This window comes from Oncorhynchus mykiss, chromosome 12, assembly GCF_013265735.2.
Source record: "Oncorhynchus mykiss isolate Arlee chromosome 12, USDA_OmykA_1.1, whole genome shotgun sequence".
Lineage (NCBI taxonomy): Eukaryota > Metazoa > Chordata > Actinopteri > Salmoniformes > Salmonidae > Oncorhynchus > Oncorhynchus mykiss.
The window spans coordinates 15,670,397-15,695,149 of record NC_048576.1 but is presented as its reverse complement, the minus strand read 5'-3'; the positions used below and the strand labels follow the sequence as shown (position 1 = coordinate 15,695,149).

The window sequence follows — 24,753 nt, the reverse complement described above, 5'->3', positions numbered from 1 at the left end:
CACCTGTTAATTGAAATGCATTCCAGTTGACTACCTAATGAAGCTGGTTGAGAGAATGCCAAGAGTGTGCAAAGCTGTCATCAAGGCAAAGGGTGGCTACTTTGAAGAATCTCAAATATAAAATATATTTTGATTTGTTTTACATTTTTTGGGTTACTACATGATTCCATAAATGTTATTTTATAGTTTTGATGTCTTCGTTATTATTCTACAATGTAAAACATAAAAGACAAACCCTGGAATGAGTAGTTGCGTCCAAACTTTTGACTGGTACTGTATATTCATAATACATTTCAAATCTATGTGGACAATACAAATGTGACCTACTGTAACTAAGATTAGAAAAAGAGACAACAGCAGAGTGATGTATTTGGAGATAAATCTCATCATTGGAGGTCAGATGCTATGGTTAGGGACCTGTGTTTTGGGCTATCATGTCACATGACCTCAATTTGAACCTTTATTTTAAGTATTTTCCAAAAATTACACCACAAATTAAAGCAATTGTCTGAGGATGGTGCCGGACGATCTGACATAAAAAATAAAAGGGGACAGTTTGTTGAAAAAGCTTTAAATAAGAGTTTAAAATCCAGGTCATGTGACATGACTGTCCAAAACACAAGTCCCTAACTATGTTACCAGTGTAGTCAATCTACTTTAGGAAAGGTTTGAGCTTCTGTCTCTGACCTTGTCATCTCAGAACCCAGAACCAAATCCCATTGAGTGCTGCTGTCTGTCATAAGAGACTACTGACCTCATTGTTGGAGAGCTGGTACCAGGGCTGCTTCCCATAGGTGAAGATCTCCCAGAGGACCACGCCCAGACTCCAGACGTCGCTCTCCGTGGTGAACCGCCGGTACATGATGCTCTCAGGAGGCATCCACCGGATGGGCAGCATGGTGTGACCCCCCACCTGGAAACATACAAAGGATCCATCAGGAACCATCCAGGAAAACCACAGAGAAGGTCAAAGGAAGGAGATGAAGGTTAGAACAAACTGTAGTGAAGAAAAGAAGCTACCCCCCCGAGAAAGGGTTAAATGGATAGGTGTTGAGTCACTTAGCTCCACAAGAAGCTGAAAGGACTGAGTCAGTCAGGTCAGTAACCAACCTACACGATAAGGCCTTTGGTTAACATGACATGTACACATATGTATATTGTGTGTGAGCCTAGAGTTCTCGTGGAATGCAATGTCATGATGTGATATATAAAAATAAAATAAATGTATTTAAACCCAACTCGCACAATTCATTTTTTGCCTGTAATGGTATTAACAATCTTCTGCCATGGCTAATATTGACATCACATGTGTCGGTTTACAATAACTGGCTAATTATTACATGTGTTGAGCCAAGTGCTGTTCAGCTGCATTCTTGGTCTTCCTATATGTGTATTAGTGAGTGGGCCTATTCATATGCTGCTATCTGGTTGGGGGATGATGGGTCTCAGTTACATTTTGTAATGATTCTCCCCAGAGAGGGCTAGTCAGCAGCAGAGGGTACTGTTGTCTACATAGACCCTAGGACTGGGAGACAGAACATGTCTGGAACTAACAAATCATATTACTGGCTTAACATTACTGTCTGTAAGGTCTGTAGCGTTGTCCATACTATAATTTTTTATTATAATTTGTTGTTACTTTTACCCATTTTTCGCCACAATTTTGTGGTATCCAATTGATAGTTACAGTCGTGTCTCATCACTGCAACTCCAGTATGGACACGGAAGAGGCGAAGGTCGAGAGCCGTGTGTCCTCCAAACCACAACCCAACCAAGCCGCACTGCTTCTTGACACAATGCCCACTTAACCCGGTAGCCAGCTGTACCAATATGTCGGAGGAAACACTGTGCACCTTCTGACCGTGTCAGCGTGCACTGCGCCCGGCCCGCCACAGGAGTTGCTAGTGCGCGATGGGACAAGGACAACCCTGCCGGCCAAACACTCCCCTAACCCGGATGACGCTGGGCCAATTGTGCGCCGCCCCATGGCATGGGTCTCCCTGTCGCGGCCGGCTGCAACAGATTCTGGACTCTAACCCAGAATCTCTAGTGGCTGTTTATACTATTCTAGTGTAGACTAGATAGTAACAGCTAGCCTGGTCACCCAATCGGTTTGTGCTTTAACTAGCCAATCCCAGTGCAGCATTACAACAACAATAAAGTTGGGTAAAGCAGAAACAGATTGGGCTAGCCGCTATGGTAGATTATTTTTTCCTCACAATATGTGAAATGGGTTAGATACTGGAGGAGCTTTCATGAAATCTTGGTATTTTAAGAACAGTAAAAAAACAGACTTGCCTTAAAATAGTGTAGGTAGAATTCACGGCTAAATTTGCATTGCAGTGTTAACGCAAAGTCAACCATGAACTCCTTGCTCAGGGAAAAAACTGCCAGTGCAATTTGCACTGTTGCCCCCTATAACCATGGAAACAGCATGTTTATGCAGATTATAGAATTTGCATTTAAATGGCATTAAAAATAGATTATTTTTTTTTGTTAAAATAACTATTGTTGAAACTGCATGGCTGTTACAAACCAAAACCAGAACTAAATTTAAATTATACATGTGAGAGTATTCCTGTCCTGCTTGTATGTATGTATGTATGTATGTATGTATGTATGTATGTATGTATGCATGCATGCATGCATGTATGTATGTATGTATGAGACTCACTCTGTAGTAGTCGGTACTGTACACGTCCCTGGACATTCCAAAGTCCCCAATCTTGACCAGCAGGTTCTCTCCCACTAGACAGTTGCGTGTGGCCAGGTCTCTGTGGACAAAGTGCTGGGAGGCCAGGTAGACCATGCCTGCAGCAATCTGCTGGGCGATGTGCAGCATCTGGGACTGGGTCAGCTCCACCATCAGGCTGTGCTGCCCATCAGCCATCAGCACCATGTCAGGACCATGGGACCTGCACCACAACACAGGTGGGTCAGACACAATGCAAACTATAGTTACCTACAGCTGACTACAGCGAAGGATAAGTGCAAACTCATACGCTTGCATTGAAATGGAGTTCTCCAGTTTTAATTCAAATACAGTATCACCATCAAACTAACATGCAGTACCAGTCAAACGTTTGGACACACCTACTCATTCAAGGATATTTCTTTACTTTTACTATTTTCTACATTGTAAAATAACAAGGGAAGACATGAATGTATGAAATAACACATATGGAATCATGTAGTAACCAAGAAAAGTGTTAAACAAATGGTATACAGAAGATAGCAGTCGCAAAAACCATCAAGAGCTATGATGAAATTGGCTCTCATGAGGACCGCCATGGGAAAGAAAGACCCAGAATTACCTCTGCTGCAGAGGACAAGTTCATTACAGTTACTAGCCTCAGAAATGTCAGCCCAAATAAATGCTCCAGAGTGCAAGTAACAGACACATCTCAACATCAACTATTCAGAGAGGACTGCGTGAATCAGGCCTTCATGGTTGTATTGCTGCAAAGAAACTACTACTAAACTGCTACAGAGCTATATCTATCCTACCCTGCCTTTCTAAGGTCTTCGAAAGCCAAGTTAAGAAACAGATCACAGACGATTTCGAATCCCACCGTACCTTCTCCGCTATGCAATCTGGTTTCCGAGCTGGTCATGGGTGCACCTCAGCCACGCTCACGGTCCTAACTGTCATGACGTGGCCCTCTTTGGATATAGCAAGCACCAACTCTCTCTCTCTCTCTCTCTCTCACCACCTCTCTCTTCCCCCTACACCCAGGCTCTGTTATCTCAGGTCGTAAATTCCTGTAGGAGACTCTCTTCCCCCCCGGCCATGCAGTATAGAGAGAGGGTTCACAGTAGAACAAAGGAACTTCTATCTCACAGAACTTGAGAACTGAACAATATCCATGTTTTAGAGAATGTGTAAACAGTCAGTGGAGAATCCAGCTTTGACCGGTCCATTTTGTCTAATGTTTGTGACCTCATGAGAGACAATACTGCCACATTACCATAATTATGTTTATACAAGAGTCTCTGTTATGACATTTGCATCTAATTATTATATAAAATGAATGAGTAAAGATGAAACTATTTGTGAAATGATGTAATGTGATTTTAAACTGTTTAATGAAAGAGAATCCAATTCCCTTTCAAATTTAACTAAGTCATTGGCCCGCCCCATGAGCACAGACATTGATCTGGCGTCATGGGATAGCCCTCTTCTACTGTTCCAAATATAAACCCCACCTGGAGAAGCCTACTTCAGACCAAGCGTACCGCGATTACCGAGAGGGCTAAGGTTTGAGTAGAGACCATGCATTCCTTGGTTGTTGAATTCCTGACCAAACCACGTGGAGCATTGGCTACACTGGTGGAAATGGTTCAACTCTGAGACTATCGATACCGACAGAATAAGAGCAAATCTTCGATACTAATTACTAGTCTGCAGCTAGAATTTATGTTGACTGAACGTGAAGACTGACAACCGCCGAAACATCTATTCTATAAGAAGATTTCTGAATGGGACTCTGAAGTATCCATTCTAACCATGAAAGACTCCAGGGATGCAAAGAGAAGTTCAGATTAACTTTCCAACAGAAAGACGGACGATTCCTACAGAGATCATGATAACACACGGAGAGTAAATATATATATTGATTGCAATTATTCCCGAATAAGAGAGCATTCATGTGCAAAGGATTAGCGTTTCAATTATTATAATTATCAACTGTGTAGTGTCACTTGTCTTTCCCGGCCTTCTCAGTCCATACCCACTTCCCCTTATCATTTCCTTGTAACCATATATATTGTTGTTTGTTATGCATTTCTGTGATTTAGTTAGTTAGTAAATAAATGATTAAGACAATTGATGTATGGATGATTCATATTGAAGGCTGGATTCGTGCAGATAACCAACAACTTACGACATTTGGAATGAGACTAACGTGTGGTAAAGAATAATTCATTCATTAGATAGAAGACTAATTGATCAGATATTAAAATATCTGAAAAGTTATATTAGGAAATTATAATGTTGTAATCTGAAGATTTTCCTTGGTGCCCAAGGAAACTACAGGAATATCAAACTACAGGAATATCAATGTTCAACATTCACGAAAATATATGTGTAACACATCAAAATAAAGCTTAACTCCTTGTTAATCCAGCCGCTGTGTCAGATTTTAAAAAAGGCTTTACGGCAAAAGCAGACCATGCGATTATCTGAGGACAGCGCCCCGCATACAAACACATGAAAATAATTTTTCAACCAGGCAGGTGAGACACAAATGTCAGAAATAGCCATATAATAAATGCCTTACCTTTGAAGATCTTCTTTTTGCAATCTCAAATCTCTCAGTGACACAATGAATGGTTGTTTTGTTAGATAAATTCCTTCTTTATATCCCCAAAATGTAAATTTATTTGGCGCGTTTCATTCAGAAATACACCGGTTCCAACTCGCCCAACATGACTACAAAGTATCTAATAAGTTACCTGTAAACTTGGTCCAAACATTTCAAACAACGTTCCTAATCCAACCTCAGGTATCCGAAAATGTAAATAATCGATAAAACTTAAGATGGAATAAACTGTTTCTAATACTGGTTAAAAACAACGTGAAGCACGTTTCTGTTCATGTGCACCAAAATAGTAGGGACCTTCAGAGTGACACATGGAATGAATAGCCCTACTTCTTCATTTCTCAAAAGAAAAACATTGAACAGTTTCTGAAGACTGTTGACATCTAGTGGAAGCCATAGGAACTGCAACCAGGTTCCTCATAAATAGGGCTTCCCATAGAAAACCATTGGGAAATCCTATGACCTCAAATTTTTTCCCCCATGGATGGTTTGTCCTCTGGGTTTCGCCTGACAAATCAGTTCTGTTATACTCATAGACATTATATTAACCTCTTTGATCTCTAGGGGCGCTATTTCATTTTTGGATAAAAAACGTTCCCGTTTTAAGCGCGATATTTTGTCACGAAAAGATGCTCGACTATGCATATTCTTGACAGTTTTTGAAAGAAAACACTCTGAAGTTTCAGAATCTGCAAAGATATTGTCTGTAAGTGCCCCAGAATTCATTCTACAGGCGAAACCAAGATGATGCGTCAACCAGGAAATGAGCAGAATTTCTGAAGCTCTGTTTTCCATTGTCTCCTTATATGGCTGTGATTGCGCAAGGAATGAGCCTACACTTTCTGTCGTTCCCCCAAGGTGTTAGCAGCATTGTGACGTATTTGTAGGCATATCATTGGAAGATTGACCATAAGAGACTACATTTTCCAAGTGTCTGCCTGGTGTCCTGCGTGGAATTCGGTGCGCAATTGCCAGCTGCTTGTACTTTTCCATTTGATTGAGGGGAGAAACCATGCTTCCAAGAACGATATATCAATGAAGAGATATGTGAAAAACACCTTGAGGATTGATTCTAAACAACGTTTGCCATGTTTTCAGTCAATATTATGGAGTTAATTTGGAAAAAAGTTCGCGTTTTGAGGACTGAATTTTCGGGTTTTTTTGGTAGCCAAATGTGATGTATAAAACGGAGCTATTTCTAATACACAAAGAATATTTTTGGAAAAACTGAGCATCTGCTATCTAACTGAGAGTATCCTCATTGAAAACATCAGAAGTTCTTCAAAGATAAATGATTTTATTTGAAGGCTTTTATGTTTTTGTTGAAATGTTGCGTGCTGGATGCTAACACTAATGCTAACGCTAAATGCTACGCTAGCTAGCTACTTTTACACAAATTATTGTTTTCCTATGGTTGAGAAGCATATTTTGAAAATCTGAGATGACAGTGTTGTTTACAAAAGGCTAAGCTTGAGAGATGGCATATTTATTTCATTTCATTTGCGATTTTCATGAATAGTTAACGTTGCGTTATGGTAATGAGCTTGAGTCTGTATTCCTGACACCGGATCCGGGATGGGGAGATCAGAGAGGTTAACAGTTCCAAAACTTTAGAGTGTTTTCTATCCATATCAACCAATTATACGCATATCCTAGCTTCTGGGCCTGAGTAACAGGCAGTTTACTTTGGGCAAGCTTTTCATCCGGACGTCAAAATACTGCCCCCTAGCCCTAAGAAGTTTTAATTACATTTACATGATTAGTTTAACCACGTAATAACAATTACAGAGAATTGAGTTGATAAAATAACAGTCTTCACTTTAATGATGCCAAAGACACGACATACTGTATACAATATCATAACTGCAATTGATAAGAGACTATAATGTGCAGCTGTATTCATCGACCTGGCCAAGGCTTTCGACTCTGTCAGTCACCACATTCTTATCGGCAGACTCAACAGCCTTGGTTTCTCAAATGACTGCCTCGCCTGGTTCACCAACTACTTCTCAGACTGAGCTCAGTGTGTCAAATCAGAGGGCCTGTTGTCTGGGCCTCTTGCAGTCTCTATGGGGGTGCCACAGGGTTTAATCCTCAGGCCGACACTTTTCTCTGTATACATCAATGATGTCGCTCTTGCTGCTGGTGATTCTCTGATCCACCTCTACGCAGACAACACCATTCTGTATACTTCTGGCCCTTCTTTGGACACTTATCTAACCTCCAGACGGGCTTCAATGCCATAGAACTCTCCTTCCGTGGCCTCAAATGGCTCTTAAATGCAAGTAAAACTAAATGCATGCTCTTCAACCGATCACGGCCCACACGTGCCCGCCCGTCCAGCACCACTACTCTGGACGGTTCTGACTTAGAATATGTGGACAACTACAAATACCTAGGTGTATGTTTAGACTGTAAACTCTCCTTCCACACTCACATTAAGCATCTCCAATCCAAAGTTAAATCTAGAATTGGCTTCCTCTTTCGCAACAAAGCATCCTTCACTCATGCTGCCAAACATACCCTTGTAAAACTGACCATCCTACCGATCCTTGACATCGGCGATGTTATTTACAAAATAGCTTCCAACACTCTACTCAGCAAATTGGATGCAGTCTATCACAGTGCCATCCGTTTTGTCACCAAAGCCCCATATACTACCCACCACTGCAACCTGTATGCTCTCGTTGGCTGGCCCTCGCCCTCGCTGGGGCGGCAGGGTAGCTAGTAGGCTAGTGGTTAGAGCGTTGGACTAGTAACCGGAAGGTTGCAAGTTCAAACCCCCGAGCTGACAAGGTACAAATCTGTCGTTCTGCCCCTGAACAGGCAGTTAACCCACTGTTCCCAGGCCGTCATTGAAAATAAGAATTTGTTCTTAACTGACTTGCCTAGTTAAATAAAGGTAAATAAATAAAATATTTGTCGCCAAACCCACTGGCTCCAGGTCATCTGTAAGTCGTTGCTAGGTAAAGCCCCGCCAAATCTCAGCTCACTGGTCACCATAGCAGCACCCACCTGTAGCAAGCACTCCACCAGGTATATTTCACTGGTCCACGCAAAGCGAATTCCTCCTTCGGGCCGCCTTTCCTTCCAGTTCTCTGCTGCCAATGACTGGAACGAACTGCAAAAATCACTGAATTTGGAGACTCATATCTCCCTCACTAGTTTTCAGCACCAGCTGTCAGAGCAGCTCCCAGATCACTGTGCCGTACATAGCCCATCTGTAAACAGACCATCCAACTACCTCATACTGTTATTTATTTGATTTATTTTGCTCCTTTGCACCCCAGTATCTCTACTTGAACACTCATCTTCTGCACATCTATCACTTCAGTGTTTAATTGCGATATTGTAATTATTTCGCCACTATGGCCTATAGTGCCTTACTGCCTTACCTTATAGTGCCTTATTGCCTTACCTCCCTTATGCTACCTCATTTGCACATACTGTATATAGACTGTTTTTCTATTGTGTTATTGACTGTATGTTTGTTTATTCCATGTGTAACTCTGTTGTCTGTGTCACACTGCTTTGTTTTATCTTGGCCAGGTCGCAGTGTTAAATGAGAACTTGTTCTCAACTAGCCTACCTGGTTAAATAAAGGTAAAATAAAAAAATAAAAAAATAAATAAAGGACACCAATAATAAGAAGAGACTTGCTTGGGCCAAGAAACATAAGCAATGGTCATTAGACCGTTGGAAATCTGTCCTTTGGTCCGATGATTCCAAATTTGAGATTTTTGGTTCCAACCGCCGTGACTTTGTGAGATGCAGAGTATGTGAACGGATCATCTCTGCATGTGGAGCTCCCACCGTGAAGCATGGAGGATGATGTGTGATGGTGCTTTGCTGGTGACGCTGTCAATTATTTATTTAGAATTCAATACACATTTAACCAGCATGGCTAGCACAGCATTCTGCAGCGATACGCCATCCCATCTGGTTTGCTCTTAGTGAGACTATCATTTGTTTTTCAACAGAACAATAACCCAACACACCTCCAGGCTGTGCAAAGGCTATTTGACCAAGAAGGTGAGTGATGGAGCGCTGCATCAGATGACCTGGCCTCCACAATCACCCAACCTCTACCCAATTGAGATGGTTTGGGATGAGTTGGACCGCAGGGTGAAGGAAAAGCAGCCAACAAGTGCTCAGCATATGTAGGAAAAGCATTCCAGGTGGAGCTGGTTGAGATAATGCCAAGAGTGTGCAAAACTGTCATCAAGCCAAAGGGTGGCTACTTTATCTCAAATATATTTTGATTTATTTTACTCTTTTTTTGGTTACTACATGATTCCGTATGTGTTATTTAATAGTTTTGATGTCTTCACCATTATTCTACAATGTAGAAAATAGTCCAAATAAAGAAAAATCCTTGAATGAGTAGGTGTGTCCCAACTTTTGACTGGCACACGTCTTATTTCTTTCTATTCAATACAGACACAGGAAGAATGGACACCGGGACACAGGACGGTACCTGAGAAACTTGTTGAGGTCGCCGTGCTTCATGTACTCGAACACCATGATGAGCGGGTCGCTGTCCACACACACGCCGTAGAAGGTGACGATGTGCTCGTGCTGCAGGTTGGTCAGCAGCTCCGCCTCCCGGTGGAAGTCAGCACGGCCGCTCTCGCTGGCCTCTTTCAACGTCTGAGGAAGACAGGGATGTGCGTGCATGGGTACGCATGCACACATAATTATCATAATTGATTGCTGCGATTGTTGATTTTTTTCAAAGTCTCCTTCCTACAAAGTTCAATTAAATCCAAAGAGATATTAGTTTGTGGTACTATTATCCAAAACAATGCACAATGAAAAGCACAAACTGCAATTTTTATATCAAAGCCAGAACAAAAGACCCATTGTTTCATTATTTGACTTTTGTAAAGTGTATGTTGATAGTTTGAAATAACTGCGTGGAGGACCGTACTTTACCTTGACAGCCACCAGGATCTTGTCCTGATCTGGAGTCAGGTTGTAGCACTCAGCCAGAAACACCTTCCCAAAGGCCCCCTCTCCCAGCTCACGCTTCAGCACAATGTTGTGTCTCTTGATGTGCTGGACAACTGGGATGTAAAGAGAGACACAGTTAGGCTATGAAAAAAAGGATGTTTTGTCAAATACACCGGATAGGTGCAGTGAAATGTTTTGTTTTACAGGGTAAGCCATAGTATTTCGACGCCCCTAGAGCAAAGAAGGGTTAAGGTGCCTTGCTCAAGAGCACATTGAAATATATTTCTTCTTGTCGGCTCGGTTACTAGCCCAATGCTCTAGGCTATCTGCTGCCCAAGGCCCATACAAGGCCTATTAAGAAGGGTGAACTGACCAGGAAAACCTCCTGGCCCTAGTTATAATTAGTCAGGTCAAGAGGTGAAGAAAACCTCCTGGCCCTACTCATTACATACACTGAAGCTATAGCAACAGCCCTAGTCTACTGCTGTATAGAGGATATCCACAGACGAAAATAGAATGATGTACTGTTCGCTTGTCAGACCAGTTTGGTAGCCATTATGGTAGGCGTTGTGGTAGCCATTAACAGAACTACATTTCTCACAGGACAACAAGTGCAAAAGTCAGATGTGTTTGTCTGGGTTTACCAAAGCTATCTATGGTCAGAATGTATGTCCAGTGATAGCAGGGGAGGCTCATAATAATGGCTGGAATGTCAATGGAGTCAATGGAATGGTATCACGGTTGATGCCATTCCATTGACTCCATTCCAGCCATTATTATGAGCCGTCCTCCCCTCAGCAGCCTCCACTGAGTGATAGCCTCTCTACGGTACAGTCTGATACTACAGCATTAACTGCAGGTCACACGGCAAGAGGTCAACCAAAGTCATCGCCATGGTAACATCAGACAGGAAGTGGATGGAGAAGACAGTCCAGTCACAGTGTCCCTGTCATGGATTTATCAGAAAAAGACTAGGTTACGCCACCAGCAGGCCTTGGCGGCACGGTAACTCACATGTGTCCGATTTCAGCATGCTGCCAGATTGGCGGAAATACTGCGGGTTCTCGATGACAGGGATCTTTGTCATTCCAATGATCACCGCATCGTGGCTCATCTCCGAGGACGACGGGGTGTTGTTGCCGTTTGAGACGTGATGAAGAGGACTGGCAGAGTCATCATCGTTACTGATGACCGAGGAGGAGGAGCCTGAGGAGGAGGTGGAGGAGCCCAGTGGGAGGAAATATAATGACAGGAGTGAGAGGTATTTTTCATGTTTGACTTCTGTATGTTGTTATGTGGCAAAACTTAAGCTGCAATGTGGTGGGACTAAATATACTGTAGAAATGTGCACAATGTTCATTATCATTTAAATGGGAATCCAACTGAGTCCTGCAAGTCTTAATACAGGTCTGGAAAACGACTCAACTGAGATTAAAGAGAAAAGCTTACCCTTCATCCCAAACTTATTAGAGTTTCTTCCGTATTTCAGAATGATCACCATCAGAACACATACAATTAATGCCACACCAGCGATTCCCACCACTACGTACACCTGGGAAAACACCATTCGACAACATAAAATACCTGCCAATATCAGTGCACTACATTATAGTACTGTATATAAATAACCATGCATGACAAATGATGGCGTGTATGTTAACTTACTGCAACACTGTCGTCTATTGGGGGTAGTGGTGAGTCTGAGAGAAAAATACATATTTAATACAGAATGAAAATAGCATTAAGCATACAAACATTTACATTGAAGTACATAATCCAATCTAATTTCCTCTCAAACGCTGAAAATACTGTCTGGTTGGGGTATGTACAGTATTAAAGATGTGTTAGCTACGTCATGTAATGTTGACCACAGGATTTTAAAGTTAAAGCACCTACCAGTGGTGTCTAAGGACCAGCATGGTGACGATATCCCACAGCACAGGACGAGCAGTGGACAGAGGACATTGAAATGATGACAAGGCAGGAATCGTCAATCTGTCATTATCCCTAAACTCTTAAACTTAATGTCATGTCAAGAGAAAAACGCATACATACATGTCTCTGTAACAGCAAATTTTAGAATGATAATTCTTAGCAAAATTCAACATCTAAAGAAATACTTACAAGGGTAATATGGCTGTTCTGAAAAAAGTGAAAAGGAGAGTTGCTGTGTTATTCACACACATCCGTTACATATACTATGCTATACAGAAAACAGTATATTCTCAGAAAAACAGAGTGCCATGTAGAACCATTTGTCTCCGTAGGAGACTTCAGGTCGTATAGAACTATTTTGGTTCCACATAGAATATCTGGTTCCAAATAAAACCCTTGAAAGGATGCTATTTGTAACCAAAAAGGGTTTTATCTGACTGGAAACTGATCTGTTCTATCTGAAAAACTTTTTCAGGTCCTACGGGGACAGATCGTTCTACATAGCGCTCTTTTTTTCTGAGAGTGTATAAAACCGCTTATATCGATTATATAACATCTTATATAGAATTGCAGTAACTATAAATGAAACAGGAGTGAGACCTGAGGGATAGTCGCCCTCGTCTGGCGGGAGCAGGAAGTGGGCATCAATTACTTTCTGGTCCTCCCCGAACTCGTTCCTGGCCACCAGCGTATACTGCCCGTTGTGGATGTGAGTCGGGTTGGCAAGCTGTAGGCAGCCGTGGTGAACACTTCCAAGGCTCTTGTGGATCTCAGTCTTGATATACTCTTGTTCGTGGAGCTCCTGGTCCTGGTGGTACCACTGCAGCTCGGGCTTGGGGTTCCCAGTCACACTGAAAGGGATACACCAGTGGTGGAGTCTCAATGGCTCCAGCAGCTCCAGGATAGTGGGGCAAACTGACAGAGACAACAGGAACAGGAAAGGAAGAATAGTCACAGGATACTGGGAGTGGGTGCTAGACACGAGGAAGGAGGTCTGGAGGAGTGCCGTGGGAGGGATGGAGGGAGGGTATGGTATGGTAAGGCATTGAGGGCAACCAGGAGCTGAACAGGAGGAGAAGAGTATGGCAAGGTGACAGGAAGACATGTAGAGTCAATCAGATTGTTGAGGGATAGTGGACAGTACTAAAGGAGAAGTGAGAAACATTATTTTCAGTAAGGACACAGAGTCACCAGACGATCCAGGAAAAAACACTGGAGAATCATCCGTGAAAATGACATTTAACATTTTGCAACCACAGTGCCAGAATAAAATGTAAATGAAAAAGGCACATGTACTCAACACAACAGAACACGTCCTTACAGAGGATGTTGAGTTGGAGGTAAGCCTCGGTTTGGCCGACTACGTTCTCCACATTGCAAGTGATCACTCTGCCGTTGTCCGAAGGCGAGAGACCTGACAGTGTCAGATTGCTTTCCAGCTCCAAGATATTGACCTGTAAATACATTTATCATTATTAGCGCAAGAATTAGTGGTATTATTAATAGTTACATATAATACATGGTAAATACAGTTAACATATCATTGTGATCATAGTGAAAAATCTGGAGTTCAAATCTTAAATGCTGTAAGTTCTAAAACACCTTAAAGTATGGAATAATGTACTGCTATTATTATAAAACAATTAGATATTGCTTTTCATAATATATGTATTGAAATGTAAAAACTTGTGACAAGTTCCATTTAAAATAATGAATAAAATGTAGTGCTATGTGGTTCAGTTACATATAAAGCCAGGAGTTATTCTATGCCAACATGGCCTCATCATCCTAGCTCTAGTAATAGTCAGAGGATTGTGCCTTCATAATATACTAAAACAAAGAACATCATCTCACCTCATAGCTGGTGAAGATGGTGTCCAAATTCCACGAGATCTCAGGGGCAGGAGACCCTGTTGCACTGCACACTGCTGTGACATCACTTCCCTCCGTCTTTGTGACGATAGAGGGACTGACCTCCACTGCGGGAGCCTCTGTGAGACAAACGTAAACAGTACTTTTAACAACGTTGTTTTACTGTACAAATCAAATCAAAATGTATTAGTCCCATGCCCGAATACAACAGGTGAAATGCTTACTTACAAGCCCCTAACCAATGCAGTTTTAAAAAATACAGATAAGAATAAGAAATTAAAGTAACAAGTAATTAAAGAGCAGCAGTGAAATAACAAAAGCAAGACTATACACAGGTGGGTACCGATACAGAGTCAATGTGTGGGGGCACCGGTTATTTGAGGTAGTATGTACATATAGGTAGAGTTATTAAGGTGACTACGCATAGATGACAACAGAGAGTAGCAGTGGTGTAAAGAGGGGGTGGCACTGCAAATAGTCTGGGTAGCCATTTGATTAGATGTTCAGGAGTCTTATGGCCTGTGGGTAGAAGCTGTTTAGAAGCCTCTTGGACCTAGACTTGGTGCTCCGGTACCGCTTTCCATGCGGCAGCAGAGAGAACAGTCTATGACTAGGGTGGCTGGAGTCTTTGACAATTTTTTGGGCCATCCTCTGACACCGCCTGGTATAAAGGTCCTGGATGGCAGGAAGCTTGGCCCCAGTGATGTACTGGGCCGTAAGCACTACCTTCTGTAGTGCCTTGTGGTCAGAGGCCGAGCAGTTGCCATACCAGGCAGTGATGCAACCAGTCAGGATGCTCTCGATGGTGCAGCTGTAGAACCTTTTGAGGATCTGAGGACCCATGCCAAATCTTTTCAGTCTCCTGAGGGGAAAGAGGTTTCATCATGCCCTCTTCACGACTGTCTTGGTGTGCTTGGACCATGTTAGTTTGTTGGTGATGTGGACACCAAGGAACTTGAAGCTCTCAACCTGCTCCAATGCAGCCCCGTCAATGAGAATGGGGGCATGCTCGGTCCTCTTTTTCCTGTAGTCCACAATCATCTCCTTTGTCTTGATCACGTTGAGGGAGAGGTTGTTGTCCTGGAATCACCCGGCCAGCTCTCTGACATCCTCCCTATAGGCTGTCTCGTCATTGTTGGTGATCAGGCCTACCACTGTTGTGTCATCGGCAAATGTAATGATGGTGTTGGAGTCGTGCCTGGCCGTGCAGTCATGTGTGAATAGGGAGTACAGGAGGCGACTGAGCACGCACCCCTGAGTGGCACCCGTGTTGAGGATCAGTGTGGCGGATGGGTTGTTACCTACCCTTACCACCTGGGGGCGGCCCGTTAGGAAGTCCAGGATCCAGTTGCAGAGGGAGGTGTTTAGTCCCAGGGTCATTAGCTTATTGATGTGCTTTGAGGGCACTATGGTGTTGAACGCTGAGCTGTAGTCAATGAATAGCATTCTCACGTAGGTATTCCTTTTGTCCAGGTGGGAAAGGGCAGTGTGGAGTGCAATGGAGATTGCATCATCTGTGGATCTGTTGGGGTGATATGCAAATTGGAGTGGGTCTAGGGTTTCCAGGATGATGGTGTTGATGTGAGCCATGACCAGCCTTTCAAGGCACTTCATGGCTACAGACTACAGATTGGTAGTCATTTAGGCAGGTTACCTTAGTCTTCTTGAGCACAGGGACTATGCTGGTCTGCTTAAAACAGGTTGGTATTACAGACTCGGCCAGGGAGAGGTTGAAAATGTCAGTGAAGACACGTGCCAGTTGGTCAGCGCATGCTCGCGGTACACATCCTAGTAATCCGTCTGGCACTGCGGCCTTGTGAATGTTGACCTGTTGAAATGTCTTACTCACATCGGCTGCGCAGAACGTGATCACAAAGTCTTCTGGAACAGTTGGTGCTCTCATGCATGTTTCAGTGTTATTTGCCTCAAGCATAGTCACTGGTGCTTCCTGATTTATATCTTGCATGTAAGCAGGAATCAGGAGGATATAATTATGGTCAGATTTGCCAAATGGAGGGTGAGGGAGAGCTTTGTATGTGTCTCCATGTGTGGAGTATAGGTGGTCCAGAGTTCTCTCTCTCTCTCTCTCTCTCTCTCTCTCTCTCTCTCTCTCTCTCTCTCTCTCTCTCTCTCTCTCTCTCTCTCTCTCTCTCTCTCTCTCTCTCTCTCTCTCTCTCTCTCTCTCTCTCTCTCTCTCTCTCTCTCTCTCTCTCTCTCTCTCTCTCTCTCTCTCTCTCTCTCTCTCTCTCTCTCTCTCTCTCTCTCTCTCTCTCGTTGGCATTACCACATTCAGGGAGAATTAATCTGGAGATGGCCCTCCTCACTCCAAGGTCGTCTATGCATTTCAGCTGTTGACTTTCTGAACTGTCAATGTCCTCTTGCAGCCTCAGTTTGATCCACATGTTCTCACATACACACTCCAGAGGGTTACCAGACAGGAGAGGACTAGAGGGGGAAAAACTGAGCATTAACACACACACACACACACAGTACGCTCAAATACTTCCTATCACATATTTATTGGCATTTTATCTATAACATAAGTCCCATAACATAGTAAATAGAGATAGGTACTTACAAAGATGTCATGTTTAAGTTTATGAATGTCCTCCAGGACAGTGTTGACAAGTTATTGTCTCTCAGATTCCTACAAGTCAAAGTAATACATCATAAAGGTTACAATGAAACAACTCTTGTAGGTCAAACATAAATACTGTAATACAATCAATTTATATAACCAGTGTGTCGTTACAACAAAACAGTATGCGATGTTGGAACGCTTGCTTTATTTGCTCTATCACCTTTCAAATGTTGCACCTTGTACAGTTTAACTATGCATGGAAAAAGTACGGTCCAGCCATTATCTTTGCATTGTGCGGACAGGACTCCTTCCTCTCTTACGCCTCTCCTACTGATTAGAATTATTCCCTTGATTGGCAGTAACATAGATTTAGTAATTAGAATACTAGAATGGACTTGAACCTTCTAATGATGGGATAAAGGTCAGCCATTTTGGTCAGGGAGTTGGTCAACCGTGGTTTGCCAGTGATTTGATAAGATATAGTGTAAGGGGTTGTAACCAAAACTATTTACCATTAGTTTCATTCTGAACAGAACCATTATTTTTTTGTTCCATTCCACTGTTCCAGGGGGGTGGGGGGCTTGAAATACTGGCCATCTTGGTATGACATGCATTATCTGAATTGAGGGCCACAGTATTATACCTACGAAAGAGTGGCTTCTTTGGAGGAACATTGAATGCCTTTGAACCTCTGAGAGTTGGACCAGTGCTAGCTAGCTAGCGAACATGCTTGTGTGTGTAGAGCGGCATCAGAATTAAAAACCTTCTAAATTAAAAGCTTCTAAAGTCTTACCTTTTTGTAGTTAATTAATCCAATGTGAAATGTGAATACTATAGTATACGCAACTAGCACTGAAAAGGTTCATCCATTCTTCTCCAATTAAAAATCCCTCTCTAATTTCTTAATCACGCTTGTAATGCCATCAGTAGGCTACAGTAGCCTATACTTCAGAGGGAGAGGGGCACGTTGCCTACACACACACATATATGCAAAGATGTACAGCTGGCAGGCAGATACTGGAATACGTTTATGTGTGACGGAATGAGGGCTTTGGCATGGGCGCCTTGTTGCATTATTTGTGGGACTGAAGAAAAAAAATGCCCAGAACATAAAATAAAGTTATTAACTGGTTCCCATGCTTTTCAAATGACGGTTCTGTTCCGGGAACAGTATAGAGCACTTTCGTTCCCTTTTCTGATTCTGTTCCTTCCTTTATTTTCAGGTTTTTGCTTCTGTTCCCCAACCCCTGTGTAAAATAATGAATTTTAAGAATTTATCCACACTGTAGCCAGATCCTTTTAGAGGAATTAAAAAAGATACATATATTTAACCAGGCAAGTCAGTTAAAAACAAATTCTTATTTACAATGACGGCCTACCCCGGTCAAACCCGGAAAACGCTGGGCCAATTGTGCGCCGTCCTATGAGACTCACGGCCGGATGTGATACAGCCTGGATTCAAACCAAGGACTGTGGTGATGCCTCTTGCACTGAGATACAGTGCCATAGACCGCACCACTCGGGTTCCCAATGATTCCATGCATTTTTTATTATTTTACCCCTTTTTTTCTCCCCAATTGTTGTAGTATGTTGTCTCATCGCTACAACTCCCGTACGGGCTCGGGAGAGACGAAGGTTGAAAGTCATGCGTCCTCCGATACACAACCCAACCAAGCCACACTGCTTCTTAACACAGCGCCATCCAACCCGGAAGCCAGCTGCACCAATGTGTCAGAGGTGCACCGTGCACCTGGCAACCTTGGTTAGCGCGCACTGCGCCCGGTCCGCCACAGGAGTCACTGGTGCTCAATGAGACAAGGATTTCCCTACCGGCCAAACCCTCCCTAACCCGGACGACGCTAGGCCAATTGTGCGTCGCCCCACGGACCTCCCGGTTGCGGCCGGTTATGACAGAGCCTGGGCGCGAACCCAGAGTCTCTGGTGGCACAGCTGGCGCTGCAGTACAGCGCCCTTAACCACTGCGCCACCCGGGAGGCCGATTCCATACATTTTAATGAATTAACTGCCAATACGCCAACATTCCAATCAAACAATGCAGTCAATCCACAGTCATACACAGGCTGAAATCTGATTTAGACAAGTTGTAAATGCAACAAGTACTGACATTGCATCATATAATCGCACTCAGCTTTCCAAGAAAACAAAAATTTAGACATTTATGGCCTGTTTACATATTTTTAGAGGCTATCTATATAGAAAATTGGTATATAACCCATATAAACTGCATTTATAATTACATTACACTTTTAGGTTGACAATAATTATATTACACCATTTCTTATATATCATGTCTTACTTTTATTTTCCTTTCCTGCATAAGTAAAATCAGGATTATGCCTCTACTGCCATTCATTCCAAATAGACTGGTTTGGATTTCTTCCTGACCAATATGGCTGCCATTTTCACCCTATTCTGGAACTTTTTTGGTTTAATGACATACAGTAGCTCCTCTAGTAATTTAATAGGATCTCTATTGGCAGTGATCACACAGCTCAGTTAAACACAATGTTCCTCACTGTTTGCTGAGCGTGTTGTCCTGTTACCCAGCCATGAGCCTTACCATGCCCTGGTCCCAGATCGCTATGTGCTTGAGCCAACTCCTTCGACTATACATCATCATGCCAATCCATGCAGATTTGGACCAAAATTACCATACAACTAGAAGCCATGACTTCAGTGTGAGGTAAATAGTACAAATCTACTTCCCTATAATATGAACTTGGCTTAATTGTTTTTGACTGGCTTGTGGCCCCTAGATTTTCTTTTTGAGAGTACATGAACTATATCTGTGAGGAGAAGGATGAGAAGAAAAACACCAAACAGAGGATCAATCAAAGACTACAGTACTTACAGATATTGAAGTCTTGTATTGTTGAAAAAGGCTTCTGATGAGATAGAAGTCAGTCCCGTATTTGTCACAGTTCTGGTTCAGAGAGGGAGATTTAGAAAGAGAGAACTTTTTAAAAGTCAGTTACACATTAACAAAGTTCAGCATAACCTACTCTACATTTGTGGCTAAAAGGTTTGAGAATGACACAAATATTAATTTACAAAGTCCACCTCCTCCGTTTGTATGATGGCAATTTGCATATCCTCCAGAATGTTATGAAGAGTGATCAGATGAATTGCAATTATTTGCAAAGTCCCCTTTTGCCATGAAAATTAACTGAATCCCCAAAAAACATTTCCACTGCATTTCAGCCCTGCCACAAAAGGACCAGCTGACATCATGCCAGTGATTCTCTCGTTAACACAGGTGTGAGAGTTGATGAGGACAAGGCTGGAGATCACTCTGTCATGCTGATTGAATTCGAATAACAGACTGGAAGCTTCAAAAACAGGGTGGTGCTTGGAATCATTGTTCTTCCTCTGTCAGCCATGGTTATCTGCAAGGAAACACGTGCCGTCATCATTGCTTTGCACAAAAAGGGCTTCATGGGCAAGGATATTGCTGCCAGTAAGATTGCACCTAAATCAACCATTTATTGGATCATCAAGAACTTCAAGGAGAGCGGTTCAATTGTTGTGAAGAAGGCTTCAGGGCGCCCAAGAAAGTCCAGCAAGTGCCAGGACTGTCTCCTAAAGTTGTTTCATCTGTGGGATCGGGGCACCACCAGTACAGAGCTTGCTCAGGAATGGCAGCAGGCAGGTGTGAGTGCATCTGCACGCACAGTGAGGCGTAGACTTTTGGAGGATGGCCTGGTGTCAAGAAGAGCAGCAAAGAAGCCACTTCTCTCCAGGAAAAACATCAGGGACAGACTGATATTCTGCAAAAGGTACAGGGATTGGACTGCTGAGGACTGGGGTAAAGTAATTTCCTCTGATGAATCTCCTTTTCGATTGTTTGGGGCATCCGGAAAAAAGCTTGTCCGGAGAAGACAAGGTGGGCGCTACCATCAGTAGCCAACAGTAAAGCATCCTGAGACCATTCATGTGTGGGGTTGCTTCTCAGCCAAGGGAGTGGGCTCACTCACTATTTTGCCTAAGAACACAGCCATGAATAAAGAATGGTAGCAATACATCCCCCGAGAGCAACTTCTCCCAACCATGGTGACGGACAATGCCTTTTCCAGCATGATGGAGCACCTTGCCATCAGGCAAAAGTGATAACTAAGTTGCTCAGGGAACAAAACATCGATATTTGGGGTCCATGGCCAGGAAACTCCCCAGACCTTAATCCCATTGAGAACTTGTGGTCAATCCTCAAGACGCAGGTGGACAAACAAAAGCCCACAGATTCTGACAAACTCCAAGCATTGATTATGCAAGAATGGGCTGCCATCAGTCAGGATGTGGCCTAGAAGTTAATTGACAGCATGCCAGGGCGGATTGCAGAGGTCTTGAAAAAGAAGGGTCAACACTGAAAATACTTACTCTTTGCATCAACTTCATGTAATTGTCAATAAAAGCCTTTGACACTTATGACATGCTTGTAATTATACTTCAGTATTCCATAGTAACATCTGACAAAAATATCTAAAGACACTGAAGCAGCAAACTTTGTGGAAATTCATATTTGTGTCATTCTCAAAACTTTTGGCCATGACATATTCCATAACATGCTAATAGTCTGGGTAATGACATTAACATTTGAGTAGTACTAATACTTACAGATTTCTGAGATTCGAGTAGTACTTCAAGCTGTTATCATTAATGTCAAATAGTCGATTTTGATTTGCAATGTATCTGTAAAATTGAAATACAACATTTACAAATTAGTATTATTACAAATAAAGTACATGCACATGTTCTTGTCCCTAAATTAGTATTTTAAATAGCACTCCCTTTCAAAATTCTTCATAAAGAAACTCCAACACACTGACATTCTTGTATGGTCCACAATGTATGGTAAACCAACGTGTTGGTCAATAGACCTTCACCAAGGTTTAAAAAGTACTTCTCAAGCCATATTTAGGCATTTAGTGTCTGATGATATACAGGGACAATAGATGGATAGTATTTTCAAAAATATGGAAATATCTGAGTATTTGGCCATCATGCCCACGTTGGGCAGTTTTACAGGATTCTGAACTGTTTTGATAGTGGTAGAAACTGGTGTCTCTTCAGACACTCCTCCAAATACTTTATCTACTGACTAGAACAGCTAAGATGATATATACATCTTTATGCTAGAGTACACAACTCCTGGATGGGTGATGGTGGTTTAGAATGAACTAGATGTAACATTTTCAATCTTTAATGAGAATGCCTTGTATGCCAAGGTGACATGCCAGTAGACCGTCATCAATGAAGGTTTTCCTTTGATTAAAGTAAGGAAGGTGGACAGGGTCTCGGACAAGACAGTTAAATAAAACACCACCCTGTCTAGATGTTTGGCACCTGCACGCTGGTGTCGATAGTTTGCTCACTATCTGGATTTGTTTAGGAGCCATGTACGTGACAGGCACACTAATCTACAGTACTCTACACTAGGCTACATCTTACTCTGAGAATGATATGAGCATGAATATACATGTATTGTTTAGACATACTGTACTGAAATATGGCAAATCTACAGGCCTACATATGCTGCAATAACAAGCCTGATACAATTCACTATCACCAACAACTTTCAGTGGTAAGGACTATAGACTATCTTCTCTACACAGACCTCACCCCGTGCACCTCTGGCAATTAAAAAAATTGTGGCCTAAGCTTAATAAATGGCAAGCAAACTGTCTTATACACATACTACTGTGACCTTGAGCTACATACACTGCCATCGGAAAGTATTCAGACCCCTTGACATTTTTCCTCGTCCATCTACACACAATACCCCATAATGAAAACGCAAAAACAGGTTTTTATAAATGTAATGTAAAAAAAAAAAAAATGACTTAAGTATTCAGACCATTTACTCTGTACTTTGTTGAAGCATCGTTGGCAGTGATTACAGCCTTGAGTCTTCTTGGGTATGACACTACAAGCTTGGCACACCTGTATTAGGGGAGTTTCTCCCATTCTTATCTGCAGATCCTATCAAGCTCTGTCAGGTTGGATGGGGAGCCTCGCTGCACAGCTATTTTCAGGTCTCTCCAGAGATGTTCGATCAGGTTCAATGCCGGGCTATTGCTGGGCCACTCAAGGACATTCAGAGAATTGTCCCGAAGCCCGTCCTGGGTTGTCTTGGCTGTGTGCATTGGGTCGTTGTCCTGTTGGAAGGTGAATCTTTGCCCCAGTCTGAGGTCCTGAGCACTCTGGAGCAGGTTTACATCAAGGGTCTCTCTGTACTTTGCTCCGTTCATCTTTGCTTCGATCCTGACTAATCTCCCAGTTCCTGCTGCTGAAAAACATCCCACAGCATGATGCTGCCACCACCATGCATCACGTAGGAATGGTACCAGGTTTCCTCCAGATGTGATGCTTGGCATTCAGGCCAAAGAGTTCAATCTTGGTTTCCTTAGAGCTGAGAATCTTGTTTCTCATGGCCTGAAAGTCTTTAGGTGCCTTTTGGCAAACTCCAAGCAGGCTGTCATGTGCCTTTTACTGATGAGTGGCTTCTGTCTGGCCACTCTTCCATAAAGGCCTGATTGGTGGAGTGCTGCAGAGATGGTTGACCTTCTGGAAGGTTCTCCCATCTCCACAGAGGAACTCTGTAGCTCTGTCAGAGTGACCATTGGGTTCTTGGTCACCTCCCTGACCAAGGCCCTTGTCCCCCGATTGCTCAGTTTGGCCAGACAGCCAGCTCTAGGAAGAGTCTTGGTGGTTCCAAATTTCTTTCATTTGAGAATGATGACGCCACTGTTCTTGGGGGCCTTCAATACTGCAGACATTGTTTGGTACCCTTCCCCAGATCTGTGCCTTGACACAATCCTGTCTCAGCGCTCTGCGGACAATTCCTTCGACCTCATGGCTTGGTTTTTGCTCTGACATGCACTGCCAAATGTGGGACCTTATATAGACAGGTGTGTGCCTTTCCAAATCATGCCCAATCAATTGCATTTACTACAGGTGGGCTCCAATCAAGTTGTAGAAACATCTAAAGAATTATCAATGGAAACAGGATGCACCTGAGCTCAATTTCAAGTCTCATAGAAATGGGACGGAATACATATAAGGTATTTCTTTCTATTATAGTTTTTAATAAATGTGTATAAATTTCTAAAAACCTGTTTTTGCTTTGTCATTATGGGGTATTGTGTGTAGATTTCTGAGGAAAAACATATATTTAATTCATTTTCAAATAAGGCTGTAACGTAACAAAATGTGGAAAAAGTCAAGGGGTCTGAATACTTTCTGAAGGCACTGTACCTGTTTGATATTGACAAGAACCACTCCATAGTCCATTGCTACGTTGGGTATTTTGTTGGGGCGACATAGATTCGAGTCCATAATATTATCTGACATTTTTCCGTCGTGTTTTTTTTCGTTCTTCCCACAGTCCCTGTATTTTGGGGCCACGGCAGACATCGTGCCATAATCCTCCATAATATAATTTCCACTATCACTGCATGGGCCTGGTTTCTAGAGGAAAATACCCGAATTCAAATATTCCAAACAGCGCGCACCCACACCACCCGACACGCAAGCTCACACACACAGTCACACACACTCAGTCACAAGCACAAAACTCTCCTTTGCATGATAATTATCCCACACTATTATATTTGCTTGTTGTTGCTTGTTGTTCCCATACAAAACTGAGAAACATGAGAGTTTAACAGCCTGCATGGCATAGTAGACACCCCTTTTATTATGTATTTGTTTTAGCAATCTGACATTGGTGTGCTTAAAAACGTTAACATTTATACTATTGTGCAGTTCATTGTAGGCTTCACCATGTCTACAATGGTGTAGCCATTCATTTTACTTACATATCGGTGATGTTGATGTCCATTTCCATGTCATCTAACGTAAGGATAGGGAAATCCTCGATCCCTGGGTCAGGATCGATACAAACAAGCCTTGAGATGCTGCAAGTGCAGGATGCAGGGCAAGCAGAGCTAAACCTCCACAACCCCATCAACACGATAAAGATTCCCGAGCGAGCCATTCCATATCCCCATACGTTGTAGCCCATCGCAGGTCCAACGATATCACACAGTACCGTAGGCTATTGATCAAATCTGG

At 42.6% G+C, this 24,753-nt stretch overlaps 1 protein-coding gene and 1 long non-coding RNA gene across 2 annotated transcripts in view; one reads left to right on the top strand and one right to left on the bottom strand.

Moving 5' to 3' along the window:
- The window catches only part of LOC110537046, a 21,135-nt gene extending 11,248 nt beyond the window's left edge, over nucleotides 1–9,887 (top strand). Inside the window, exons 2-3 of the long non-coding RNA XR_002475558.2 lie at nucleotides 2,753–2,931; nucleotides 9,762–9,887. This is a non-coding gene — a long non-coding RNA (uncharacterized LOC110537046). The remainder of the gene's footprint in view (nucleotides 1–2,752; nucleotides 2,932–9,761) is intronic.
- The window catches only part of LOC110537044 (BDNF/NT-3 growth factors receptor), a 26,974-nt gene extending 2,221 nt beyond the window's left edge, over nucleotides 1–24,753 (bottom strand). Inside the window, exons 1-17 of the mRNA XM_036937025.1 lie at nucleotides 24,498–24,753; nucleotides 21,295–21,369; nucleotides 19,535–19,606; nucleotides 16,660–16,728; nucleotides 16,366–16,526; nucleotides 14,064–14,200; nucleotides 13,531–13,663; nucleotides 12,810–13,124; nucleotides 12,399–12,416; nucleotides 12,171–12,179; nucleotides 11,940–11,974; nucleotides 11,724–11,826; nucleotides 11,289–11,480; nucleotides 10,257–10,387; nucleotides 9,799–9,971; nucleotides 2,675–2,915; nucleotides 755–913 (exon numbers count right to left, since the gene is read on the bottom strand). Coding sequence (XP_036792920.1) covers nucleotides 755–913; nucleotides 2,675–2,915; nucleotides 9,799–9,971; nucleotides 10,257–10,387; nucleotides 11,289–11,480; nucleotides 11,724–11,826; nucleotides 11,940–11,974; nucleotides 12,171–12,179; nucleotides 12,399–12,416; nucleotides 12,810–13,124; nucleotides 13,531–13,663; nucleotides 14,064–14,200; nucleotides 16,366–16,526; nucleotides 16,660–16,728; nucleotides 19,535–19,606; nucleotides 21,295–21,369; nucleotides 24,498–24,703 — 2,229 coding nt within the window. The 5' untranslated portion in view covers nucleotides 24,704–24,753. The remainder of the gene's footprint in view (nucleotides 1–754; nucleotides 914–2,674; nucleotides 2,916–9,798; nucleotides 9,972–10,256; nucleotides 10,388–11,288; nucleotides 11,481–11,723; nucleotides 11,827–11,939; nucleotides 11,975–12,170; nucleotides 12,180–12,398; nucleotides 12,417–12,809; nucleotides 13,125–13,530; nucleotides 13,664–14,063; nucleotides 14,201–16,365; nucleotides 16,527–16,659; nucleotides 16,729–19,534; nucleotides 19,607–21,294; nucleotides 21,370–24,497) is intronic.